The sequence below is a fragment of the Gekko japonicus genome, unplaced genomic scaffold (genome assembly GCF_001447785.1).
Source record: "Gekko japonicus isolate JY-2015 unplaced genomic scaffold, Gekko_japonicus_V1.1 scaffold1981, whole genome shotgun sequence".
NCBI classification, from domain to species: domain Eukaryota; kingdom Metazoa; phylum Chordata; class Lepidosauria; order Squamata; family Gekkonidae; genus Gekko; species Gekko japonicus.
In genome coordinates, this window is record NW_015164721.1 from 136,495 (window position 1) to 158,411 (window position 21,917).

Below are 21,917 nucleotides of genomic sequence, written 5' to 3' on the forward strand. Positions count from 1 at the left end.
CATTCCTCTCCTACGGCAGACTTCCAACTCTGCCGTATGGCATTCCAAGAGTCCCTTGTCCCTGAGGATCAGAATCAGAGCATTTTGAGCTGTAGCAGGGGGGTGGATTGAAAACCCCATGCTCCTCTGATGGAAATCTTCCCGTGAACCATAATTTCCCACAAGATATAAGCCAATGTGTGTTTAGATATTTTTATATAAACGAAACTATCTGCATAAGGGGCACTGGGCTAAAAAACCTGCCAGAGTTTATAATTCAAGTATACTTCTTGTGAAGTATGTGCCACTGAAATTATTTGTTTGGTTTTGATTCTGCCTTTCTGTCCAAGAGCTCAGACCTTCTTAGCTGTATATGTTCGAGCCTCTGGTGTGTTTGAGCTAGCTCTTTAGATCTTTCTCAGAGAAACAGAGGTCCTTTACAGTCAAGACAGTTATATATATCAGAAGACTACTAACCACACATGGATCCTCCTGACACATGTGGTGTCACCATGTTGTATGAACAAGGGCAATGCACATTTTTATCATGGGCATGCGGTTCCAGTACACACACAGGTCAGCGACTGGATTTTTCAAGTTAATGGTCAAAAATACCAAGGTTGTACACGTAGGTAAATACATGTGTTGCCACTGTTCACACAACATGGCAACTGCATGTATTGGGAGGATGTAGAAGCATTTGGTAGGTTTCAGTATGAATGATTGTAGCATCAGAAAAGGGCTAACAGCATGTACATGTATAGTTGTATACAGGGGTCTCTCTTTTCCTTCTCAACGCACTTAAAAACTGTATGGCTGGCAAAAATAGAACAGGTGTCAGTTTTTATATCTATGCATTTCCACTTCAGAAAAAAGCTGTGTCCATTTAAAATAGTGAATCCAAAGTTGTGAGGCCTGCCATAAAAGAATGGCCATATAGGACCTTCTATAAAACCTGGGAACTCATGGTATGAAGAGAAGGACATGAAGAAACATTTGATATGTGGCAAGAGGGCAATGAAAGTAGGAATGTTTATGCCTAACAAGTGTTATTTTCTGCTCCCCTGGGACCATAATATTTCAGTGTTTGCAGGATTGTGTTTGTCAAGTGTCAATACTTGTTTGTAAGCTTGTATGTATATGCATACATGCCGTTAACATAGTCCCTATATGTTGTTTGAAGGTTTACTGTGTGAAGAAGATATAAATGAATGCACTTCAAACCCTTGTCTGAATGAAGCTGTCTGTGTTGATGGTACAAATACTTACCAGTGCACCTGTACGGAAGGGTTTACAGGTTGGTATTTTGCTGTATTTTGTTTCAATGGAGGTCAGCAGTTTTGGTTTAGGATTGCCAAGTGTTCTCTCTTCGTTTCTCCCTCTCTCCCCCCATATCTTTGGCTTTAAGCAGGCTAGCAAGATCAAATCTAGTTCCTGAAATCTATAAACTGCTTGGTAATAATTTTATATGACTTTTTTTATATATATAATTCAGTCAGATCCTGTTACTTTGTGACTTTCTTTTCAGGTACTCACTGTGAAACAGAGATAAATGAATGCCTTTCAAACCCCTGTTTAAACAAAGCCACCTGTGAAGATCAGATTGGAGGTTTCCGTTGTAAATGCCCTTCCGGTTTTATTGGTGTCCTGTGTGAAAAAAACATTAATGAATGTCTCAGTAGGCCTTGTAAAAATGGAGCCACTTGCAAAGATGGTATCAATGGCTACAGGTAAAAGAGAGAGAAAGAGAAAATTTGGGAACTGCCTGCATTTAATAAAACATATTCAATACTATTTCTCCAAATGTTCTAACAAAATATGGGGAGTGGGGCGTGACCTACTGAATAAACCTAGTGCAAATTAAATTAAATTTAAATAATGTTCATTTAATCTGTGTCAAAGAATATCAGAAGAGCCCTTGTGAAGGGAATATCGTGTTGAGTTCCCAGTTTGTTTCCAAGAATTTTGAAGCCCTAAATGGTTTAGAACTAGGTCACTTGAAGAACTGTCTCCTCCACTGTGTGGAGGTCACACAAAGGCCCAAGACCTTTAAGGGCCCAGTCTGCATTAATTGTGGACCCAGACACTGAATACTATAGATCTGAAATGGGCTGCGGAGAACAAATCAGGCAGCAGGGTCTGTTTTCTTTTTCTTGTCCCCTGTGTCACTTGAACAGACAGCTTCTCAGAGAAACAGAGGTCCTTTACAGCTTGGACTTACAGTAATAATAATATTTAATTGTTTTAACAGCAGTAATGGAATTGTACTTCTTTGCTCTCAGGTGTCAGTGTGTCACAGGATATACAGGGCCCCAATGTGAAGTGAACATCAATGAGTGTGAATCCAGCCCCTGTGCAAACCAAGCAACATGTGTGGATGCCTTGAACTCATTCATTTGTAAATGTCTTCCTGGCTTTACAGGCAGCAGGTGTGAAACAGGTACACAGGAACAAAGTACCAGCAAAACCAATGCTCAGCAAAGTTTCTGGGAAACAGTTGTGCAAACCTGAACTGGTACAAGCCAGCTTTCTATGACTTTAATGAATTTCATACTGGAATTTCGTTTTCCACCGAGTTACAGTCCTTCAATATGGCATTTAGATTTTCTCCCACTATTACTACAAAGATCAGTTCCCCTAAAGAAAATGGATGCTTTGGAGAGTGGGCTCTATGACATTGTACCCCACTGAGGTCCCTGTGCTCAACAAACTCCATCCCCAAATCTTCTCCTGTCTGGATCCGGCAACCCTATCCACCACCCCCCATTCCCCGCCAGTGGTGGTAGGGACTTTGCAGCTCTAGAGCTGGGTTGGGGAAATGCTTCAGCCGCAAAGTACAGCGAGGTCAGGCATGGATGCAAGTAAAGTTTAGGTCCCCTGACTCATCTGTGTTCTATAAACAGGCCTTCTGCTCTCTGCTTTCCTTACATCTCAACAGGAATATTATTTACAATTACATAGGATTTGCTCTCACTATTTGCTTTCTTGGTTTGTCAAACACCTCCCTGTGTCTGATCTGGAAGTGAGACTTTTAATTTGCCTGTAAAGTGAGGACACTTTCTTTTATCCGCTGGAAATTTGGCAGGCAAGATCTCACGGGTGAGAGGTCTGACTCTTAAGAATTCCACCCCACTTGGCTGGGGGGGGGGAGAGTTCTAGGCAGAAAAGTGTGTTTACCATTGTAACAAATGACTATTAAAAACAGAACTGAATAACTGCAACAGATAGCTTTCAGTAAATGATTTAAGAAAAACCTATCCAAGTTTTTCTTAAATCAGTTATCGAAATTAGGATGAAAAGAAATGGTTTGCACACATTCCTAATAGTGTCCTTATTAAAATCTTAAACACATAGTTAAATACAAAAGGGCATTTTGAGTTTAGATGGATTTAAGGTCGCTTATCATTCTCTGGATTTCATCCATATTATGCTTTCGTTTTTGGGAAGTTGGGAAAGACTGGGATGTTCAGCTCTAGAATGTGAGGCGAACTGAATGCAACCACTAAATGCAAACTGGCAGAATAGGACCAGTCCATTTGTCCTTGGTGCCACAAGTATCCCTGTCAGGCTGTGGGCAAATAGTGGGGGTTATAAGCCCCTTGTGATAGCACTGGAAAGATGCTGAGTTCAAAGCTGGTTTTAAATGGGCCTTTTCAAAGTGGTGTTTTGTTTTTATGTGACTCTGGTGGGGGGGGGAGACTCCTTGTATATGTACTTTCTGCAGTATTAGTCTACCACATTTTTATCCTATTCATCCTCCAAAGAGTCCAGGGCAGCTTAAGTGGTTTTTCCCTTCTCCACTGTTTGTTCTCTCAACAACCCCGTGAAGATGTTTAGGGTTGAAGGAGAATGGGACGTACTCATCCATAGTCAGTCAGTGAGCTTCATGGGTCAGTAGCAGAGGTCATTTCGGGGGGGGAACGCAGGGGATCGCAGTTCCCCCGGGTGAGGTGCAGGGGGTGGGGCACATGACGAAGCCCCGCCCCCTGCTTCCGGCCACCCCGCTTCCAGCCCTCATTCAGCCAGGAGGAGGCAGAAGAAGAGGGAGGGTAAGTTGCTTCCTCCCCGCCTCTCCCCACCCCTGCCTGCCTGGGGCCAGGGAGGGCCTTGGCGGGGCTTCCTCGCACTCCCGCTGGCCTTGCAGGTCCACCACCGGGTGTGGCATATGCTAATGAGTTATGCTAATGAGTTCCCCTAGCTCTTTTTCTACGAAATGACCCCTGGTCAGTAGGAATTTAAACTTGGGCCCTCCTGTTCCTATTTGAGCACTCTAACCACCACACTGCACTGTACTGGGACCTAATTCTATAGATGAAATCATTAATATTCTCACTGTAAAGAGGTGCATTCGTTCAGGTGCTCTTTATAGGGCCTGGATGTCTCAGGACTATCTCAAAATCAGGTTCTGTATCCTATTCACATGGCAGATAGAGTTTTCTTTTTTTCTATTTAATCCCACATATTTGAAAACAAGCGACTGAGGTTGTGAAGTGCAGCAGGCAAGTCTGAGTATTTTCTCATTTTGTTGCAGAACAGTCTTCTGGTTTCAATCTGCATTTTGAAGTTTCTGGAATCTATGGCTATGTTATGCTGGACGGTGTCCTCCCCCCTCTCAGTGAGATCACCTGTGCCTTCTGGATGAAATCCACTGATACTACTAATTATGGGACTCCAATTTCTTATGCAGTGGAAAATGGAAGTGACAATGCATTTCTACTCACAGATTACAACGGGTATATGATTTAGCAACAGTATTGTCTTAAATGCTAGACCAGTTGCTATATTCTCATAGGTCTCTTTATTCTCCACACAGGTGGGTCAGGCTTTCTAACAAAACCCTTATTCTATCAGCAGTGAATAGGGCTTCTCTTCACACATGCACTAGGGCTTGGTCAGAACATTGCACACAGAGCCAAAATTAAGGTGTGTGCCGTTAAAGAGTGCGACAGCTCTTCTCACAACTTTTGATTTATTAAATTGGGGTGGGGGATGTGTCAAGTAAAACTGTGTCAAGTGTTTCTCACGTCTTTATTCAAAATTTGATTTACAAAACTGAGAAACTTGGTTGGCAGACCCCAGGTTTGCCATTCTTGATCAAGAATGTAGCATGATCTCAATTTGTAGATATGATCCTGAATTAAAAAAACAAACTAACAAACCTTTGAAAAGTCCAGGGACATCTCAGTTTGTCTCGCTTCATACATGAGCTGAAACCAACTTTTTGTTTATAGTATATGGCTGTGACAAGCCTTTTCTATCAACTGAGGGGACCCACACAACTTTCAATAATTTTGGGGGAACCAGGTTTGTTTTAAACCAGGGGTGTCAAACATGTGGCCCATGGGCCGGATCAGGCCCTTGGAGGGCCCCAATCCAGCCCACAAGGCCCAGGCTGTTTCCTAATTCCATTTGCATTTCTGCCGCTATGTCACAGTTTGCTTTACCAGTCTCTCTCAATTGCACAGAAGACATAGATAGGCAAGGCTTTCCTGTGCAATTGAGAGAATCTGGCAAAGAACTGGTTGAGGCTCCTCCCCCTCCTCCCAGGGAGAAGGAGGGAACAGCCAGAGCTGGCTTCCTGGTCAGGCTGCAGGAGACAGAGTTAAACCAACTGTCCACACTATCAGGCAGAGCAACCCTTCACTCTGTTCTTTTTCTGAGCCAGTCCTGAGCTCAGGGCTGGATTCCTGGTCAGGCTGCAGGAGACAAAGTTAAACCAACCGCCCACACTGTCAGGCAGAGCAACCCTTCACTCTGTCTGTTCTTTTTCTGAGCCAGTCCTGAGCTATCACTGCTCTCTCCCTGAGGCAGACCTGAACTGAACTAACTCCTCCTGCGATTCCCTCTAACATTCCATCCCTCCAACATTCTGAAAGGTGATTGGATGCTGGAGCAGCACTCCCATAGGCTTAGCTGAGTGTCTGTTCTCCTCTACAAGGGCAGGACAGCCTCCTGTCCATCACAATAGTCCTCTTGTGCAATGAGATGTTTTTGCAGCTTTTTTGGGATGTGCCAGTTTAGGTGTTGCTTCTTGGAATGGGTGGGCTTCTCCACATGAAGCAATTTGTAAATATCCTATTCAGCCCTGTGCATATGTAGAAAAGAAAGAGATTTTTGCTTAAACCACTGCAGGTATTTATAGACAATTCTCTCTCTCTCTCAAATTATTGCAGGTGGGTTCTTTATGTGAATGGGAAGGAGAGTATTACAGATTGCCCTTCTGTCAATGATGGCAACTGGCATCACATTGCTGTCACCTGGACCAGCACTGATGGAGCCTGGAGAGTGTATATTGATGGAAAGCTATCTGACGGAGGCCGTGGATTATCTGTTGGAACAGAAATCCCTGGTACTGCCCTGCTTTTGTATTTACTCAGTTCTGTTTCGCTTATGTACCCACTGTGAAAAGCTTTGTATTTTCTATATACAGCACATAAAATGGGGGGCACTTCTGCTGGTTCTTCTGTTTTTTCCCCTTTGGTTTTTCACTTTTGAGAGAAGATTATAATTGCAACAAATGGACAGTTGCGTATACATATTTCAAATTATTGATTTCTTTAAAAAATATTGTTAACCGAAACACTCGCTGAACCCTGATTCATACAGTAGAATGGAAATCATTGCCAGGTGGCCTAGCCGCGTGCCACTCCAATAACCTATACATGGTAATTAATAAGTACTGTAAGACATTGATTTACATGGGATAGGCATGATTATGTGGTTACCTCTTGCCAATGCTGCTGTGCAGATGTGGCTCCCATGCTGCAAAAGCAGTAATATGTGAACCGACCTGTCCTGACATCTTCTGTTCGTCCACAAGTTGGGTGCGGCCATTCCCCTCTCGCCCCAAGACGCTATTGACCCGTCAACTGTCTCTGAAATTGCAGTGTATTTATTTTCCACATAACTCAGCCAAGGTCACCCCATCTGCATAGTTCCATGCCTTCATCCATAAAGCTCTGTCCTCCTTCTGTGGCAGTTTCCCTGGTTGGTTGAAGTTACAAATAGAATAATGATGATGATGTGCGTGTTCCATAATTCAGGCACTGAGCATCCTGGCTTCTTCATATCCTGCTTCTCTGTCTCATGTAGGCGGAGGCGCTTTGGTGCTTGGACAAGAACAAGATCAAAGAGGAGAAGGGTTCAATCCTGCTGAGTCTTTTGTTGGCTCAATCAGCCAGCTTAATATTTGGGATTATGTTCTGTCTCTACAGCAGGTAAGTATATAGGAATGTTTTTCTGAAAGTTTGCTGGAATGAAAATCTAAACGAATGTTCCATCTTCTCGTGATCCTTCCCCTTGTGTCTTTCTGAAATCAGCTGACATCAGTCGTTCCATCTTCTCAACGTGATCCTTCCCCTTATCTCTGTGTGTCTTTCTGAAATCAGCTGACATCAGTTAAAATTGTTGCTGTTATTTCTTAAAGTAATGTATTAGCTGAAGGTGTCTTGCTTGTTCATATAAGCATCCCTGAGTCTCTAGCCACAGCATTCTCCGTACTCAGAAGCAAACTTTCTTCAGCAAAAGGGTCTCCTACTCCCTACAATGTTCTTTGTCGTTAGACTAATTAATGACTTCCTGTTCTTTCCCGACAGCCCGTTAGTTTGCACAATTCATGAATCAGCGGTAAATTATCAGTTCACGTTCCCTTGGAGGAGCAATGTAATTTCGTGGAAACAGTCCTAAATGACCTGTGGATTGAATAAGCAACTGGAGCACAATTCATGTCCTTTTTAAATTGGTGCCCTCTGAAATATTACTGCCCTCTGAAACATTGTGGTAAAAGTATGAATGGTTCCAAGTTTGCCTGAAATGGTTATGGTTTGTTCACTCATTTTGTTGTCAGTCTGTTGAAGCTGGGCCAGCATCAGCATCAGTCAGTTGAAACTGGCCGGGGTTTCCGGTCGGGCCTACTGTCGCTGACCTGCCTCCCGCCTCATGTGGGTGGTGCACAGTGATGCCACTCCTGGTGGCAATGGCAACTGGGCTTGGAATGGTGGGAAGGCAGGCAAGCATGAGAAGGGTGCACAGGCAGGTGGTTATGGGGGTAGAATGGGGGGCATGAGGGAGCCCCTGGGCACTGTCTGACCAGGCCCTCCCCAGAGCTGGAACTGGCCCCGTGTTGAAGTTTTTGTATTGTTTTGTTTTCATTTAAAACAAAATTGCAGCTCCAGGCTGTCTCTTGTGGACAGAAGGCACTATTGAGGTTTCTCGGGGCAGTGTTAAAATTCCTCTCCCTTTCTTCTCTAACCAACTTAATAAATTACTTTTTGTTCTTGTTCTTTAGTAGCCTCCTGGCTTTCATGAATCAACTGCAAATGATCAACTATTCTTCTAGATTGTGTAGGGCTTAAGCACTGACTTTCACCACATTGCTGTGTTGCCTTAATGTTTGCACTGAATTACTGATTATTGGATCTGTCTGTCTCTTTTGACTGTAAGGTGAAATCACTGGCTGTTTCTTGCCCAGAGGAATTGCGAAAAGGCAATGTATTGGCCTGGCCAGATTTCCTTCCTGGGGTTGTTGGAAGAGTGAAGATAGATCCCAAGAGCATGTTCTGTGCTGGTTAGAACTTTAATTTCTTATAAATGCAAGGGTTTTCAAATTAGGTTTGGGAAAATTCTGGGGTTCATTGTAGCCTTATTAGAAATTTCTTGGTAAGGGGCATGTTGAGGTTCTTAGCTAGATAAGGCCATTTGATTTCCCAAACATCTTCTGATGTTTAAAACACATTGGATAACCAGTTGGGTAATAATTTTGTCTTGTACTTTTGGCATTGCCATTTCTTCATTCCTCATAAACTTGATTGTGCACCATAGACAATGTTCTAGAATTTTTTCTGTGCACAGAGGTGGCAGATGAATCAACAGGGGGGACGGTTTCTTAAAAGTGGAAAATTCCAAAAATCATTGGAATTTTTAATTTATTGGACCTCCTTAGAATGTATGATGCAATGACCCCCTGCGTGTTAGCTTTGCATAGATAATTAGATTAGTTAATGCTGGAACATTTAGTTTTCATTCTTCAGATTCCAATGTTGGGTAATAAATGTTCATTGGCACCTCAAGCAAAATATTTATGGTTTCCTGTATTGAGATGTTGAAAGAATGAAGGCCAAAATGGGGTCAGATGGGAGAACTCTCCGGTCATTCATTGGAAACAGCGATTTTAAATCACTTTTGGCTCCTTATTCTGTTTTCTTTTGCTTGTAAGACAATCATGTTGACTGTGTTAACATAGAGAATGACCTGTGTTTTTATTAAAGTGAGCTTAGAAAACATTACACATCTTTCCCAGCTAATTTTTAAAAAAATATATATTAGAAAATAAGAATAGATGCTATACAAGCAAAAAAATTGATTATAAAATACAAGACTATTTGACAAGTCATATAACTTTTCATTATTGGTTTCCAAATCAGCTCAGTCTATTGTGCATCTTTCCCATTCCTTAGAGTTGTCAGTCTAATCATTTGAGAAGACTAGACTTTTTAATACCCATTCTTGGCCTGTTGGAGCTGTTACCTGGTTCCAGTGTTTTGCAAACAGAATTCTAGCAGCTGCGATGTAGGACAATAGAGTATAGATTATTAGGAACTTTCAGTACATAGTTAAGCAAAAAAACCTCAATGGTAATGGAAGAATCAGATCCAAAACAAGCTTTCCTTACATCAAAACAAGATTGCCAGTAGTTTTTAGCTTGTGTACAGGTCCACCTGTTCACATAGTGTTATATAGTACCAAAAATTTGACTGGTCAGAGTGCAGCAGGCCAGTAGCCATGGGGGGCATTTAAAGTGATGTCCCCTTACTGAATTTGCCCTGCCCCCTCCTGGCCACCTCCCATGATGGCCCTGGGATCTCATCCCCCCCCCCAAGAAAAAATTCTGGCTATGGAGCCTGGAGTGCAGCTTCAGGAATTAGGATTTTAGTTGGGAAATTTTTGTAACTGTATCACACTCCCAATTTCTAAAACACACACATCTTCCCTGGTTCCATCAAAGGTATAAAATGGAGCCAATGAAGTATAGCCCCTCAAAACCTGATTCGTCTGAAGAATGAGAAGATGATGCAGTAGCAATGAGGTAAAATGTAACTACTAGGTAGACATAGAAATTAAATGGGAGTAACTAGGCTGTTTAGCTTTTGATATTGTTTATCTATATTTATTTGTGCTGTTTCCAGCATTTGTCTGTCTGTGCATGTTTCTTTTCCCGCCCCCCACAGATTGCCAACCCTTAGAAGGTTTCATTCCTCACCTGAGGACTTCATCAAGTGAATTAAAGCCAGGGTCAAAAATCTCCCTCTTTTGTGACTCTGGTTTCTACATAGTGGGGAATTCTGTCCAGCACTGTCTAAATTTAGGACAGTGGACACAGCCTCTTCCGCAATGTGAAAGTAAGTGCTCTTGGTAATTTTCGGAACAATCCTAAGTAAAGTTGCACCCTTCTAACCCCACTGAAATAAACAAGCTTAGAAAGGTGTAACTCGTCTTAGGATAGCACCAGACTCCGAATCTATAGCGCAAAATTTACTAGCCCACCATTTTAGTCATCTGTGGCATATCAGGAGCCTAAAAGGTGTGTGTGTGTGGAATGTGGCTCTTTTCCTGTTTATAAAAGCTTTCTTCTAGAGGACATTCTGTACAACCAGACCCCCCCCCCAATAGTCCATGTATTCCACCCTGAGCTTCTTGAAGAACAGAAGACTGATAGAAACAGAGGTAAAATAAACATGCTGCATGTGCGATAATGTCTAGTTTAGGTTGCTTCTCATAACTAAACACAGTGGCATTTATCCAATTTCCCATGCATGGAAAGCATACAGAGTCTTTTCTTTTCATTCCTGCAGTTTTTTCCAATACTCAGAAAGATAATTCGTGGGGTCACAAGATCCACACAGAGGCACAGCCATGCAGGTTCCCAGGCTGGAATGGAGATGAACAAGGGGGTGAAATTGACCTCTTTCCTCAACGGAGTTGCACTTGCAGAAGAGGAAAAGCTATTTTATCCCCTTGTCCTTCCTCACTGCAGAACCCCAACCCATACAGTCGTGTCTCTGTGCAGGTCCTGGGAGTGACCTACACAGTGTGCATAGACAGAGTACAGTTTCAGCGGGACAGGAGCGTACATAACCACACACAAGATTACAGAACGGGACTAGACACTAGGGAAGCACTGTCCATGTATCAGAATGTGAGACATTCCCATCCCATCAGAATGGGAGAGGCATGGAGAGGGGACTTATGGATACAATTTAAAGTCAACTATGGGAGGAGGTGCTAAATAGTTTCTTGTCCAGGCTTCCCTCGCGAAAAGCCAATCTGGGAGCTTCATCAAGGAAAAAGCAGCTGTGAAGAACTGGTTTCCGAAAGCAAAAGAGATCTGGGAAGGATCTCTGCAGAAGGCCACACTGTCAAAGTTACAAGACCTGGCAATGTGCTCGTTAGAGTTTAAAAACGTGAAAGCCCATTGAAATTCACACGTAGTACTGTGCATGTGTGTTCTTTTCCAGAATGACAGCCCACTTCATTTCCCCCGCTTCAAATCCATCTCCCTGCAAGCCATATTTGGAGTTCTGTGGCATCCCAAAAGTGGCTTGCAATGTGGCCGGGCAGGAGTTGCTGTCCTGAAAGAGCCTGTTGCACATCCTTCTTCAAACTGCAGCCTGGAGGTCAAAGTCATTGGCTTCCATAGAAGATAGCTGGGATTTGGCTTGCCCCAAGGATGGCCCGGGCTAGCCCAATCTTGTCAGATCTCGGAAACCAAACAGGATCAACCTACGGGGTCACCATAAGTCTACTGTGACTTGATGGCACTTTCCACCACCACCAAGAGTTAAAACTCAAGCTAATGGTACTTGTGTGAAAGTGAGATTAAGAAAATACATCTAATTCGTTGATATACATGTTTTCTGGATGCAGGGATAAGTTGTGGGGTGCCTCCGCCTTTAGAGAATGGCTTTTATTCTGCTGAGGACTTCTTTGCTGGAAGCACTGTGACTTACCACTGCAACAGTGGGTATTACTTGTTGGGAGACTCCAGGATGCTTTGTTCAGACAATGGCAGCTGGAATGGTGGTTCGCTCTCTTGCCTCGGTGAGTTCGTTTGACTGCATCGTTACTCTTTGCGGGCGAAAGACCCTGCTCAGCTTTCTGTCACAAAAGTCTTGTTGACCCCAAAGTAAAATAAGACTGCTTAAGTGAGAATATAGCTTGGAATTTAAAAAAAGAGAGAGGGAGAGTTAGGTGTCCTTGAGGCTTTGCAGGCACTGGGGAGATTGTTTGCTTTTTTCTTTCAAAGAGCAGAACTGCGTACTGTAACTGTACCTGAAAGTTCGTTCAGCTGTGTGGCACAAGAAACTGCTGTTTGATAATTTTTATTTATTTATTGCATTTATATTCTACCATTCCTTGCAAGGAATTCAGGACAGTGTATAAAAACTCAAGCTAATGGTACTTGTGTGAAAGTGAGATTAAGAAAATACATCTAATTCGTTGATATACATGTTTTCTGGATGCAGGGATAAGTTGTGGGGTGCCTCCGCCTTTAGAGAATGGCTTTTATTCTGCTGAGGACTTCTTTGCTGGAAGCACTGTGACTTACCACTGCAACAGTGGGTATTACTTGTTGGGAGACTCCAGGATGCTTTGTTCAGACAATGGCAGCTGGAATGGTGGTTCGCTCTCTTGCCTCGGTGAGTTCGTTTGACTGCATCGTTACGCTTGCGGGCGAAAGACCCTGCTCAGCTTTCTGTCACAAAAGTCTTGTTGACCCCAAAGTAAAATAAGACTGCTTAAGTGAGAATATAGCTTGGAATTTAAAAAAAGAGAGAGGGAGAGTTAGGTGTCCTTGAGGCTTTACTGTAACTGCGCCTGAAAGTTCGTTCAGCTGTGTGGCACGAGAAACTGCTGTTTGAGAATTTTTATTTATTAATTGCATTTATATTCTACCTTTCCTTGCAAGGAATTCAGGACAGTGTATATGGTTCCCTCTCTCCATTTAACCTCACAACAACCCTGTGAGGGTTAGATCTAGATGAAAATTTCCAGTGGCGAAATGAAACATGAGGGGCATCTGCAACAGGAAATGGGGAGTCAGTAGAAATTGGCAGTTTACCCTGGACCCAGTCTGATGTTTGCTGGCATATACTTTTACACATCACAGTGCCATCAATCAATCATTCATCACTGTGTCAGTATCTCAGTCCAGGTCGTGGATAGTTTTCAAGGCATTGCTTACAACAGCAAGAATGTGCATTTGTGGTTTTTTTCATCATTCTGCATCTGTTTCATCCAGTGGTTTCTGAAAAGCCCTCAATGTCCTTATAAAGCAATAGTGAGTGGAAAACAGAGAAAAATGTGGACCTTGCCCATTTTATATGCACTGTTTCTAAATTGGTCCTGATGGTGTGAAAATGATTATATTTGTACCAAGCAAGAGAATCAGACTAAGAGGTCTTGAGATGGTAATAATTTGGAGGCCGCCAGGGGTAATGTTATTTATCTAGTGCCATCAGGCACTTTACAGAATAACATAAGCAAAACACAGTCCATGTTCCGGGAATCTTACAGTATAAAGTCCAGGGTTGAAGCAGGAAAGAGAAACAACAGAGGAATGGGATAAACAGAGAGAAGAGTAATAAGGCTTGAATTAAACCAAGGACAAATTTGTCCAACTATCCTAAACAGAGTTACACTGTTCTAAGTCTATTGATGTTAGTGGAATTAGACCGGGGTAACTGTTTATCAGGATTGCATTATTAGTTGACTTTGTTTCTGGTGAAGATGAGTACTCTAAGGGGTTAGATACAGAAGAGATGCTTTTGGGGGCTGAGGGTTTGTAGAAAGCAAATTCCAGGCATAAAAGGCAGCAAGTGAGAATGGAGTATGGGAAGATACTTTAAAGAGACCTTCAAGCATCACAGGATGAGATAATCTGAGGAACAGATATCACAAGTCAGGGATATATTAGGATTTGAAAGGAGAAAGCTAGAAACTGTATTGATGACAAACACTGCTCTGAAGATGACTGTTTTGTTTGCAGATGTTGATGAATGTGCAGTTGGTTCTGACTGTGACGAACACGCTTCCTGCCTTAACACAGATGGGTCCTATATATGTACCTGCATCCACCCTTACACAGGAGATGGCAAGAAGTGTGCAGGTAAAGGGCAAGGCAGCTGGGGGTGTGTATAGGATTCATGCCCTCACGCCTGTCCAGGAATGAGGGGCAAGCCTATACTTTTCAGTACATTTAACAACCACCCAGAGAGGTATGCTACCCTCTCTGGATTTCAGAGCATTTGCCACCAGGAATCTCTAAACTTAATCCCTCACCAGCCTGAGATTAGAGATTCCAGAATCTCAGTTGGCATCTGGGACTTAACACATTAGCAACTCAATCTAGAGCTGTGCAGTTAATCTTACCAAGGTAGCGCAATTTGGTGAGCAGAAGGCACAGGAGTTTAGCCTTGAGATCCCAGTTACAAACAATACAGACACATTAACAACAAGAATAGTTTTATTCAGCACAGACTTAGCAATTAGACTAATAAGGATTTCAAAACAAGAAAACATACGGCTCTTGGCCCTCACTAAACATTGAAGAGATATGCATAGTTACCAGGATGATCCATAGTCAAGAATGTCCAAGTATACAGTCCAATTAGGTACCATCTTTGTGCAAGCATGCAGCCATGTGCTCAGCCTCACAAAGGAGTTCTTTGTCTATCCCAGAGACAGCATGGCAAGACAGCATTTCAGGTGTCCATCCGAGATCTCACAAACAGGAACAGAGAGAGAGAGCTCTCCCCCAAGGGATCAGACAGTTAAAAACCCCAATCTAGTCGCAAATTAGCCCTGGCCAGGAGCCAATTGGAGTAGACATAGGAGTGTCCAATTGTTGAGTTGCCATGGGTGCAACATCTGAATGGCCAAAGCTCTGAAGGCCTCACCTGCAGTCATGTGACCCCCAAATTCCAGCTAGTCCATGGGCTACGTGCCTTCTGACATGCTTGGCAGAGGCCATCTGGTCTCTGTCAGCATGGAAGTGTGAAGAATGTGGGGTTATATGGCAGGGCTATTGAAGCCATTTGGCTTCAACAGGAACAGGGCACAGCATGGTATCAGCAAGACATTCCAGGGGAAGGCATGAAACCTTTAGAAATCATTATTTCTATACAGGGTGGTAAAGGAGGCTGGCCAGGCAAGTATGAGGTAAATACAACAGAATTTTTTTTAAGTCACAGCTTACTTAAGCATACCTACTTTTGTGATAGTCTTTGAATATTTTTCCTTTCCGTTATCCCTTAGAAGCTCCTTAATACATAGATCTTGAGTAGAGGAATTGTTTAAACCTATTGCTTAAGGGACATAAGGACTGAAATAATGTTTGCAACTGCCAGGGTAACTTTAGGAACCCACTCAATTAAAAGGGTATTACCTCAGACACAGATAATTCAGGCCAATCATTTAAAAGAGGAGTAATGTAACACAGTCTAAAAAATGAAAGGGACATTCCAGTAACGCATGCACCTTGTATATTTTTAAATCCATAAATAACAAGATACAGGGCTCAGATTTTATGGGTGATGCAAGCATCAAGGGCCCTTCTGTTTTCTGCCGTCCCCTTCTCCCAGCCTCTAATCCAGGGGGTCACTGGAGCCTCACGGCCAAATGCCAGAGAGGATGGGGACTCAGGCAATCCTGCCCCCACCTATTAATGCAGGAAGTTCTGCTGGCAGAGGATGGAGATGGGAGCCTGTTGTGATCTCTGTTACACTGTGGGGCAAGACTAGCTACTGTCTTGTTCCCTTTTCCCTGTCACCACCAGCACCTCCAGGTAAAATCCAGCCCCCTCCCATGTGGGTTGCTCAAGGCCAACTCCATGGGGGTGTATCACTGTACCATGTCAAGGAGTCAAGGCAGGTGGGTAAGGACTTTATTTCTACAAGGCACAAAGTCAGTTCAGCTTGAACTCTGGCAACTCTCATTTAAGCATTAGACATAAGGAAGGAAGAGGAGGCGGCTAGCAGTGCCATCCTAAGCAGTTACATCCATATCAGTCAATCAGTCAATGTATTGTGTTTAGCCATAGGCCATCACAAAGTTACAGAAACCTCAACTGCATCACCCATATAAACCCACTGAATTTAAGGGCTTAGAAGGTGGCATTGAAATATTCTGAATCAATAAATGGAACACACAAACATGTTCACATTTCTCGGCCTCTGCCTGCAACAGTTGAATGCATAAGTAGGTGCAGGCAAATGCTCAACTCGATGCTGTCAGGACACAGGTAAGTCCTAGTGCACATTGCAGAGGGGGAGAACTTGGCATGTGCCATTATTGGCCTCAGCCCCATATATTTCCATGGCCCAATGGCAAAAAGTGGCTAATCTGTGACAGGAATTTGTGTTTCTAGGCTCCTTTCTAGTTGCATGGCAGACTAAACAGCATGGCACATTTGTCAAATATGTATGGAATATGCATGAAAAATGTTTGACAGCAGAGGAAGCCATTTTTGTTCAAGTTTGTCCAAAGTGGCCTAAGTATAGTATAGGTCTCTGCAAAGAAAATGTGATTGAAAATATGCTTTAAAATGCTTTACAAGTACATTTCTGTGCTCTTGGGACTGGGCCTTTTCCTGTCCCAAGTAGCCTGCTTAACAGTTTAATTCTTAGCAGAGTTGAACACTTCTAAGTCTGTTTAGGGTTTAGAAAGGCGTAATTTTTCTTAGGATTGCACTATAAATGTTACCTTATTTGTTTTCATTTTTGATTACATGAGCTACATCTGATGTCAATAAGCTCTGTATTACCTTATGTCTGATTCCAAAGAACCAGTGAAATGCAAACGTCTAGAAGACCTTGAAAATGGCCAGTCACATGGTGACATCTACCAAGTTGGTAGTGAAGTCAGTTTCTCATGTGATGAGGGCTACCAGCTGAAAGGACTTAACAAAGTTACATGCTTGGAGTCTGGGGAATGGAGTCACCAGATCCCATACTGTGAAGGTATTGTTCTCAGCATGTTTATCGTACTGGACGGATAGATATATAAAGCTTTCAAGAAATGTAAGCAATGAGAATCTTATCTTGCTGGACTCCCTGAAACACTTCCCCAAGGGTTTATCGCTTGTACAGCTCTTTCCATAGGTAATGCTGTGAACTGTATTTTGGTGACAGGAGGGTTCTTACCTGAAGGACCGTCTCTTCCCGTATGTTCCCTCAAGAGCACTACGATCGGGGAAGCTCCATCTCCTGGGAGTGCCAGGTCCCCGAGAGATTAAGTTTGCCTCTACTAGGGCCAGGGCATTTTCGGTGGCGGCTCTTACCTGGTGGAATGAGATCCCGGCCCTGTGGGACCTTATGCAGTTCCGCAGGGCCTGCAAGACGGAGCTCTTCCGCCAGGCGTTCGAGTAGGAGCCGCCGCCGCCACTATTCTACCACCGAGGTGGCAAGTCATCGGCTGCCCTATAAGAACGGGGACAAGCGGGCCCTGGCAGAAGTTTGAGACAGTGTAGTGGGAGACCACACTACTGAGACAGCTGGCCACCAAACCTGGGGGGGGGGGATTGTCCCCATCTTGGATGATTAATATAGGTATAGCACCATATTATTGGAAGGTTTTATTGTGATTTTAAATGTTTTATTTATTATATACTGTATTGTATTTTGCACTCGGCTTTGCCACATGTGAGCCGCCCTGAGCCTTTGGGAGGGCGGGATATAAATCAAACAAATAAATAAATAAATTCTCAGCATACTAAACAAACCACAATTTCCAGGATTTGCTAAGGGAATTAATGAAAGTCAGAACTGCATAAAATACGTTTGTTTCTGGAACATGGGTCCTGAAGTCTCTTCACAGGCTGGCTATTTTTTTCCAGGTCTGATTTAAGATGTTGGTGCTTCTCTTTAAAGCTCTTCATGACTTGGGTTCCACATATCTGGGTGCAGCCCTGGATTAACCATTAAGCAAAATAAACACGTGCTTAGGGCACTAAGGGAAGGGGGGGGGCCCAGAGCCCCCCCCCCCCAGCTATCATGCCCTTAACTCTTTCACTGCCACATTCGACTTTAGTCATTTTTTTGTAATTGTCCTTATCCGCTGTGTTCAACTTTAATCTGCGTTTTTTTAAAAAATGCTTTCTTTGGCACGGTGATCACTTATTGCGTCTTAATGTCTTGCCAGTTAAGCACTGGAAAAGCCAAGGGCACCATTGTTGGCCTGTGTTTAGGGCTTCAGTTGGCCTTAATCTGACCCTGCTTGGGTGACTGTCTCTTCGAGTATGAACCTGTGTGGCAATGGTGCTTCTCATAAAAGGGCCTTCTAGCTCCCAAGGATCCTGTGTCAAATAGCCTGGGCCTTGTCTGTTGCTGCTCCATTCTACTGTGGAATAACTTCACAAAAGGAATGAGGCCGGCAGTTCTCCCCAGAACCTCCTGGCAAAGCTTTAAGACACAGCTATTTAACAAAGCTGCTGAGGCTCCCTGAAGGCTATAGAGGTGGGCTCTGGCTTACCTGTTTTAATTAGGTGTTTTAATGATAGATTTTAGTTATTTTAATAGAAGATGATTTTTGTATTTTTATGTATTGTTGTTCCCTGTAAGGCTGTGGGTCCATGTCAGGAGAAAAGCAGGGTATATAAATAACCCTAAATAAATAATAATTCTGGTCTTTTTTTCTATTTGACTTCCTTCAAGCTGTTTCCTGTGGTATCCCAGTTATTCCAAAAAATGGTGCTATTGATGGCTCAAATTTTACATATGGTAGCGAAGTAACATACAGGTAGGAAGAGGAATGCATCTGCGACTTTTTTTCTTGGCAGCCAAATATATCAATATTAACAAGAAGAGATCATAATTTAAATGTGCTTGATAAAAATTACTAGAAGAACTCTATTTCCAGAAGCGAAGCTATTGATTTCATGAGTTTTACAAATCTCAGACACCATGTTGGGGAAATCTGAGGAGTGGAGAGGTCCTTTTTTCCCTTAATTATTATTTGGTAAGACTTTGGGCACAACCTCAAAATAACAACTGCATGTTGGAATGCTTTCAGAGGAAATTTTGTAGCTACCAATCAATTTTGTTTTTAAACAAATCTTTATTCATGAATGCTAGGCCTTCTGAAAGGCGAGTATTGAACTACTATCTCTTATAACCAAAGATTGATTAGCATAGAAATGTACATAATACTGCAGTTGATAATTGCAATTGTTTGGACACCACATTACCAGTATGGCCACACACACACACAGAGTAGCCCCCTAAAGCTTAACTTTGCAGCACTGATCACATGGAGAGCCAATTGTCTGTATTCTCAACCCATGCTGTAGGCAAATCATTTCCTTGTTCTGAAATCCAGTAAAATGGGACAGGACCCCGAGGAAAGCTTCAGTTTACCAGATGGCTGGTGGTTACAAACTGTTGCCGTTGACACAGTTAAAACCTTCAGGAAGTTTGACACACCTACAGCTATAGTTTTCAGAAGGAGAACATCTGGAAAACTGAACTAAACAACTGCAAAGATGCTGGGGAAGAGTCCTGCTCTTGTACGTATTTATAGTTTCTTTCATGTCTAAATACAGGTGTGATAAAGGATACAGTCTGGTGGGCGAAGAAGAAACAGTTTGCCTTGCCAACGGTGCATGGAACCATTCCTCTCCAATCTGTGAATTAGTAAAATGTCCTCTCCCACAGGAAATAAACAATGGAAAATATGTAATGAGTGGTCTGACATTCCTTTCTAATGTGTCATACACATGTGACACTGGTTACAGGTAAGTGAAAAACCAAGATGCTGAGTGTCTTGAGTGACTGTGGCATTTTCCAGACTGCAGCTGCCTTCCAGGTTTTTGTTGGTGTTGTGGTGGTTCTGATGATCACACTGTCAGTGCAATCATTACACACTTACATGTTCTCCTCATTTTTTCCCTATCAGTGTTCCATCTATTCTCATTCACATTGCGGATTGGTTTTCTGCTTCTTTTCCTCTCGCTTTCTCAAGAGGGCTGAGAAATCCCCTTATGAGTACATTCCCCACCCACCTCACCAAACCTGAGAGTCGTACCTGGTATACGTGTCTCACCCCTTGTTAGTTGCCGCTTTTCCTGTGAGTGAGCATTCTCTCTCATTGGCTCCCCACAAAATTTTGAATTCCTTTACCTGACTTGCATCAGGTACAACAGCTTGTTTCCTTCAGTTGCATGGTTTTAGGCTAGCTACACTCATTGCAAAAAGTATTTGAAAAAGGCCCCAGGACATGCTAGAATTTGCTCTTGAGTATGAATGAAGGAATGTTAAGGAAGGCAGTGATTGGCTGCTGGTGTTGGGCCTTCCAATGGGACTGGCCATTTGTTTCAGTGCAAGCACTATCCATCACTGAAATGCTGAAACACTGGCATGCAAATTTAAAAAATGCTTTCTGCCCAAACCCCCCATTTCTGGGTTGGTTTGGGTGGCAATCCATGACGAGAGTCCAAGCAAAAGGCTATCTTGAGAATTCATTCTGCAGTGGGAAAAAGTACAGCAAAAAGTAGTTTAGGAGAGAACTGGAAAACATTTAGGACAAACTTTGGCCCACTGTATCTAGCATTTCCTCCGCTGTTTTACCAAACCCACACTGGAACAGAAATTCCCCTCTGCATTGCATGCCACTTTCATTTCATTTGATCTCTCGGTTTTATGGTAGCCATCTGCATAGATTTATGGCCGTTTTATGGCCATTCAGGGGTGACTCTGCATTGGCCTGGGGTATGTATTTATTTATACTTATATTTATACCCCGCCCACCCTGCAAACAGGCTCTGGGAGGCTTACAGAAGACGGCAGAGTGTGCTGTTGAATGCTGTTGGCCCAATCTGCATCTAGCATTTGCTCCGCTGTTTTACCAAACCCACCCTGGAACAGAAAAAGATGTTGCTCAAAACCACATTCAAAACCACATGCAGAATGGGCCGTTTTGAGCCACATCTTTTTCTGTTCCAGGGTAGGTTTGGTAAAACAGCGGAGCAAATGCTAGATGCAGATTGGGCCTGGGACAGCATGGGGCTGTTGACAAATTTTTCTGGACACAAGGGAAAAAATGGTAACATAAAGGAATGAAAATTAAACATTAGGGCAGTCTGGAAAATGTCTGTGTTAAAGTGCATCAATAGAAAAAAGCTCATTTATATATCTGTGAGCTGAGAGAAAATGATTATGTGAAATGATATATGTGGGAATGTTTTAGAATCTTCAAGATCTTCTCATTTTTTAAATGTACAATGCTAATACCTGTGAAAAGGTCATGTAGAATTAAATTACTAATATTTAATTCATTGGTTTTTATCACCAGTCTTTAAGGATGTCTGAAAAGTTTTGCAAGGCAAAATCAGCAAATTGTCTCATAATGAAAAGGCACCTATTTATATTTTGGAGCCCACTAAGGGCTTACCTGTCTCGTAATTTTTGCACGAAATTAACAACGGAAAATCTGGAAACACTAGAATGAAGAGATTTATAGTAAATATAAAGACTGAAAGCAGCTTTAAATGTTGCAGTGGTATGATGGGAACAGAAAGGGTGCATTTTGGCTGTGATTGCAGGAGTGTCGTGTGTAGCCATTGGCTAGTGTCCGTGACGTCACTTGTAACAAAAGGGACTTTCTTTGTTGCTTCCCCCATCGTCCTTCCAAGTTGTTGTGTGTTTTCTATTTATTAGCCTTCAAGGAGCTTCCATACTCGTGTGTGAAGAGTCAGCTAAATGGAGCAGTTTACCTCCAGAATGTGAAATTGTTTCATGTGGTCTTCCTCCTGTAATTAAAGAAGCAACTGTTAGCGGAAGCAACTTCACTTTCGGAAACAACATCACTTATACGTGTAAGGAAGGGTATGTAATTGAGTGCTACTAAACGTTGGTTGGATCATGCCATAAAGTAAGATTTAATATTTA

The 21,917-nt window shown here is 42.7% G+C and overlaps 1 protein-coding gene across 1 annotated transcript in view; it reads left to right on the forward strand.

Moving 5' to 3' along the window:
- The window catches only part of SVEP1 (sushi, von Willebrand factor type A, EGF and pentraxin domain containing 1), a 142,441-nt gene that overhangs the window by 82,747 nt on the left and 37,777 nt on the right, over positions 1-21,917 (forward strand). Inside the window, exons 24-37 of the mRNA XM_015409584.1 lie at positions 1,163-1,276; positions 1,508-1,709; positions 2,262-2,419; positions 4,511-4,712; positions 6,153-6,328; positions 7,072-7,196; positions 8,422-8,545; positions 10,206-10,376; positions 11,902-12,075; positions 14,024-14,143; positions 16,818-16,994; positions 18,687-18,771; positions 19,574-19,765; positions 21,687-21,854. Of these exons, the coding sequence (XP_015265070.1) occupies positions 1,163-1,276; positions 1,508-1,709; positions 2,262-2,419; positions 4,511-4,712; positions 6,153-6,328; positions 7,072-7,196; positions 8,422-8,545; positions 10,206-10,376; positions 11,902-12,075; positions 14,024-14,143; positions 16,818-16,994; positions 18,687-18,771; positions 19,574-19,765; positions 21,687-21,854 (2,188 nt within the window). The remainder of the gene's footprint in view (positions 1-1,162; positions 1,277-1,507; positions 1,710-2,261; positions 2,420-4,510; positions 4,713-6,152; positions 6,329-7,071; positions 7,197-8,421; positions 8,546-10,205; positions 10,377-11,901; positions 12,076-14,023; positions 14,144-16,817; positions 16,995-18,686; positions 18,772-19,573; positions 19,766-21,686; positions 21,855-21,917) is intronic.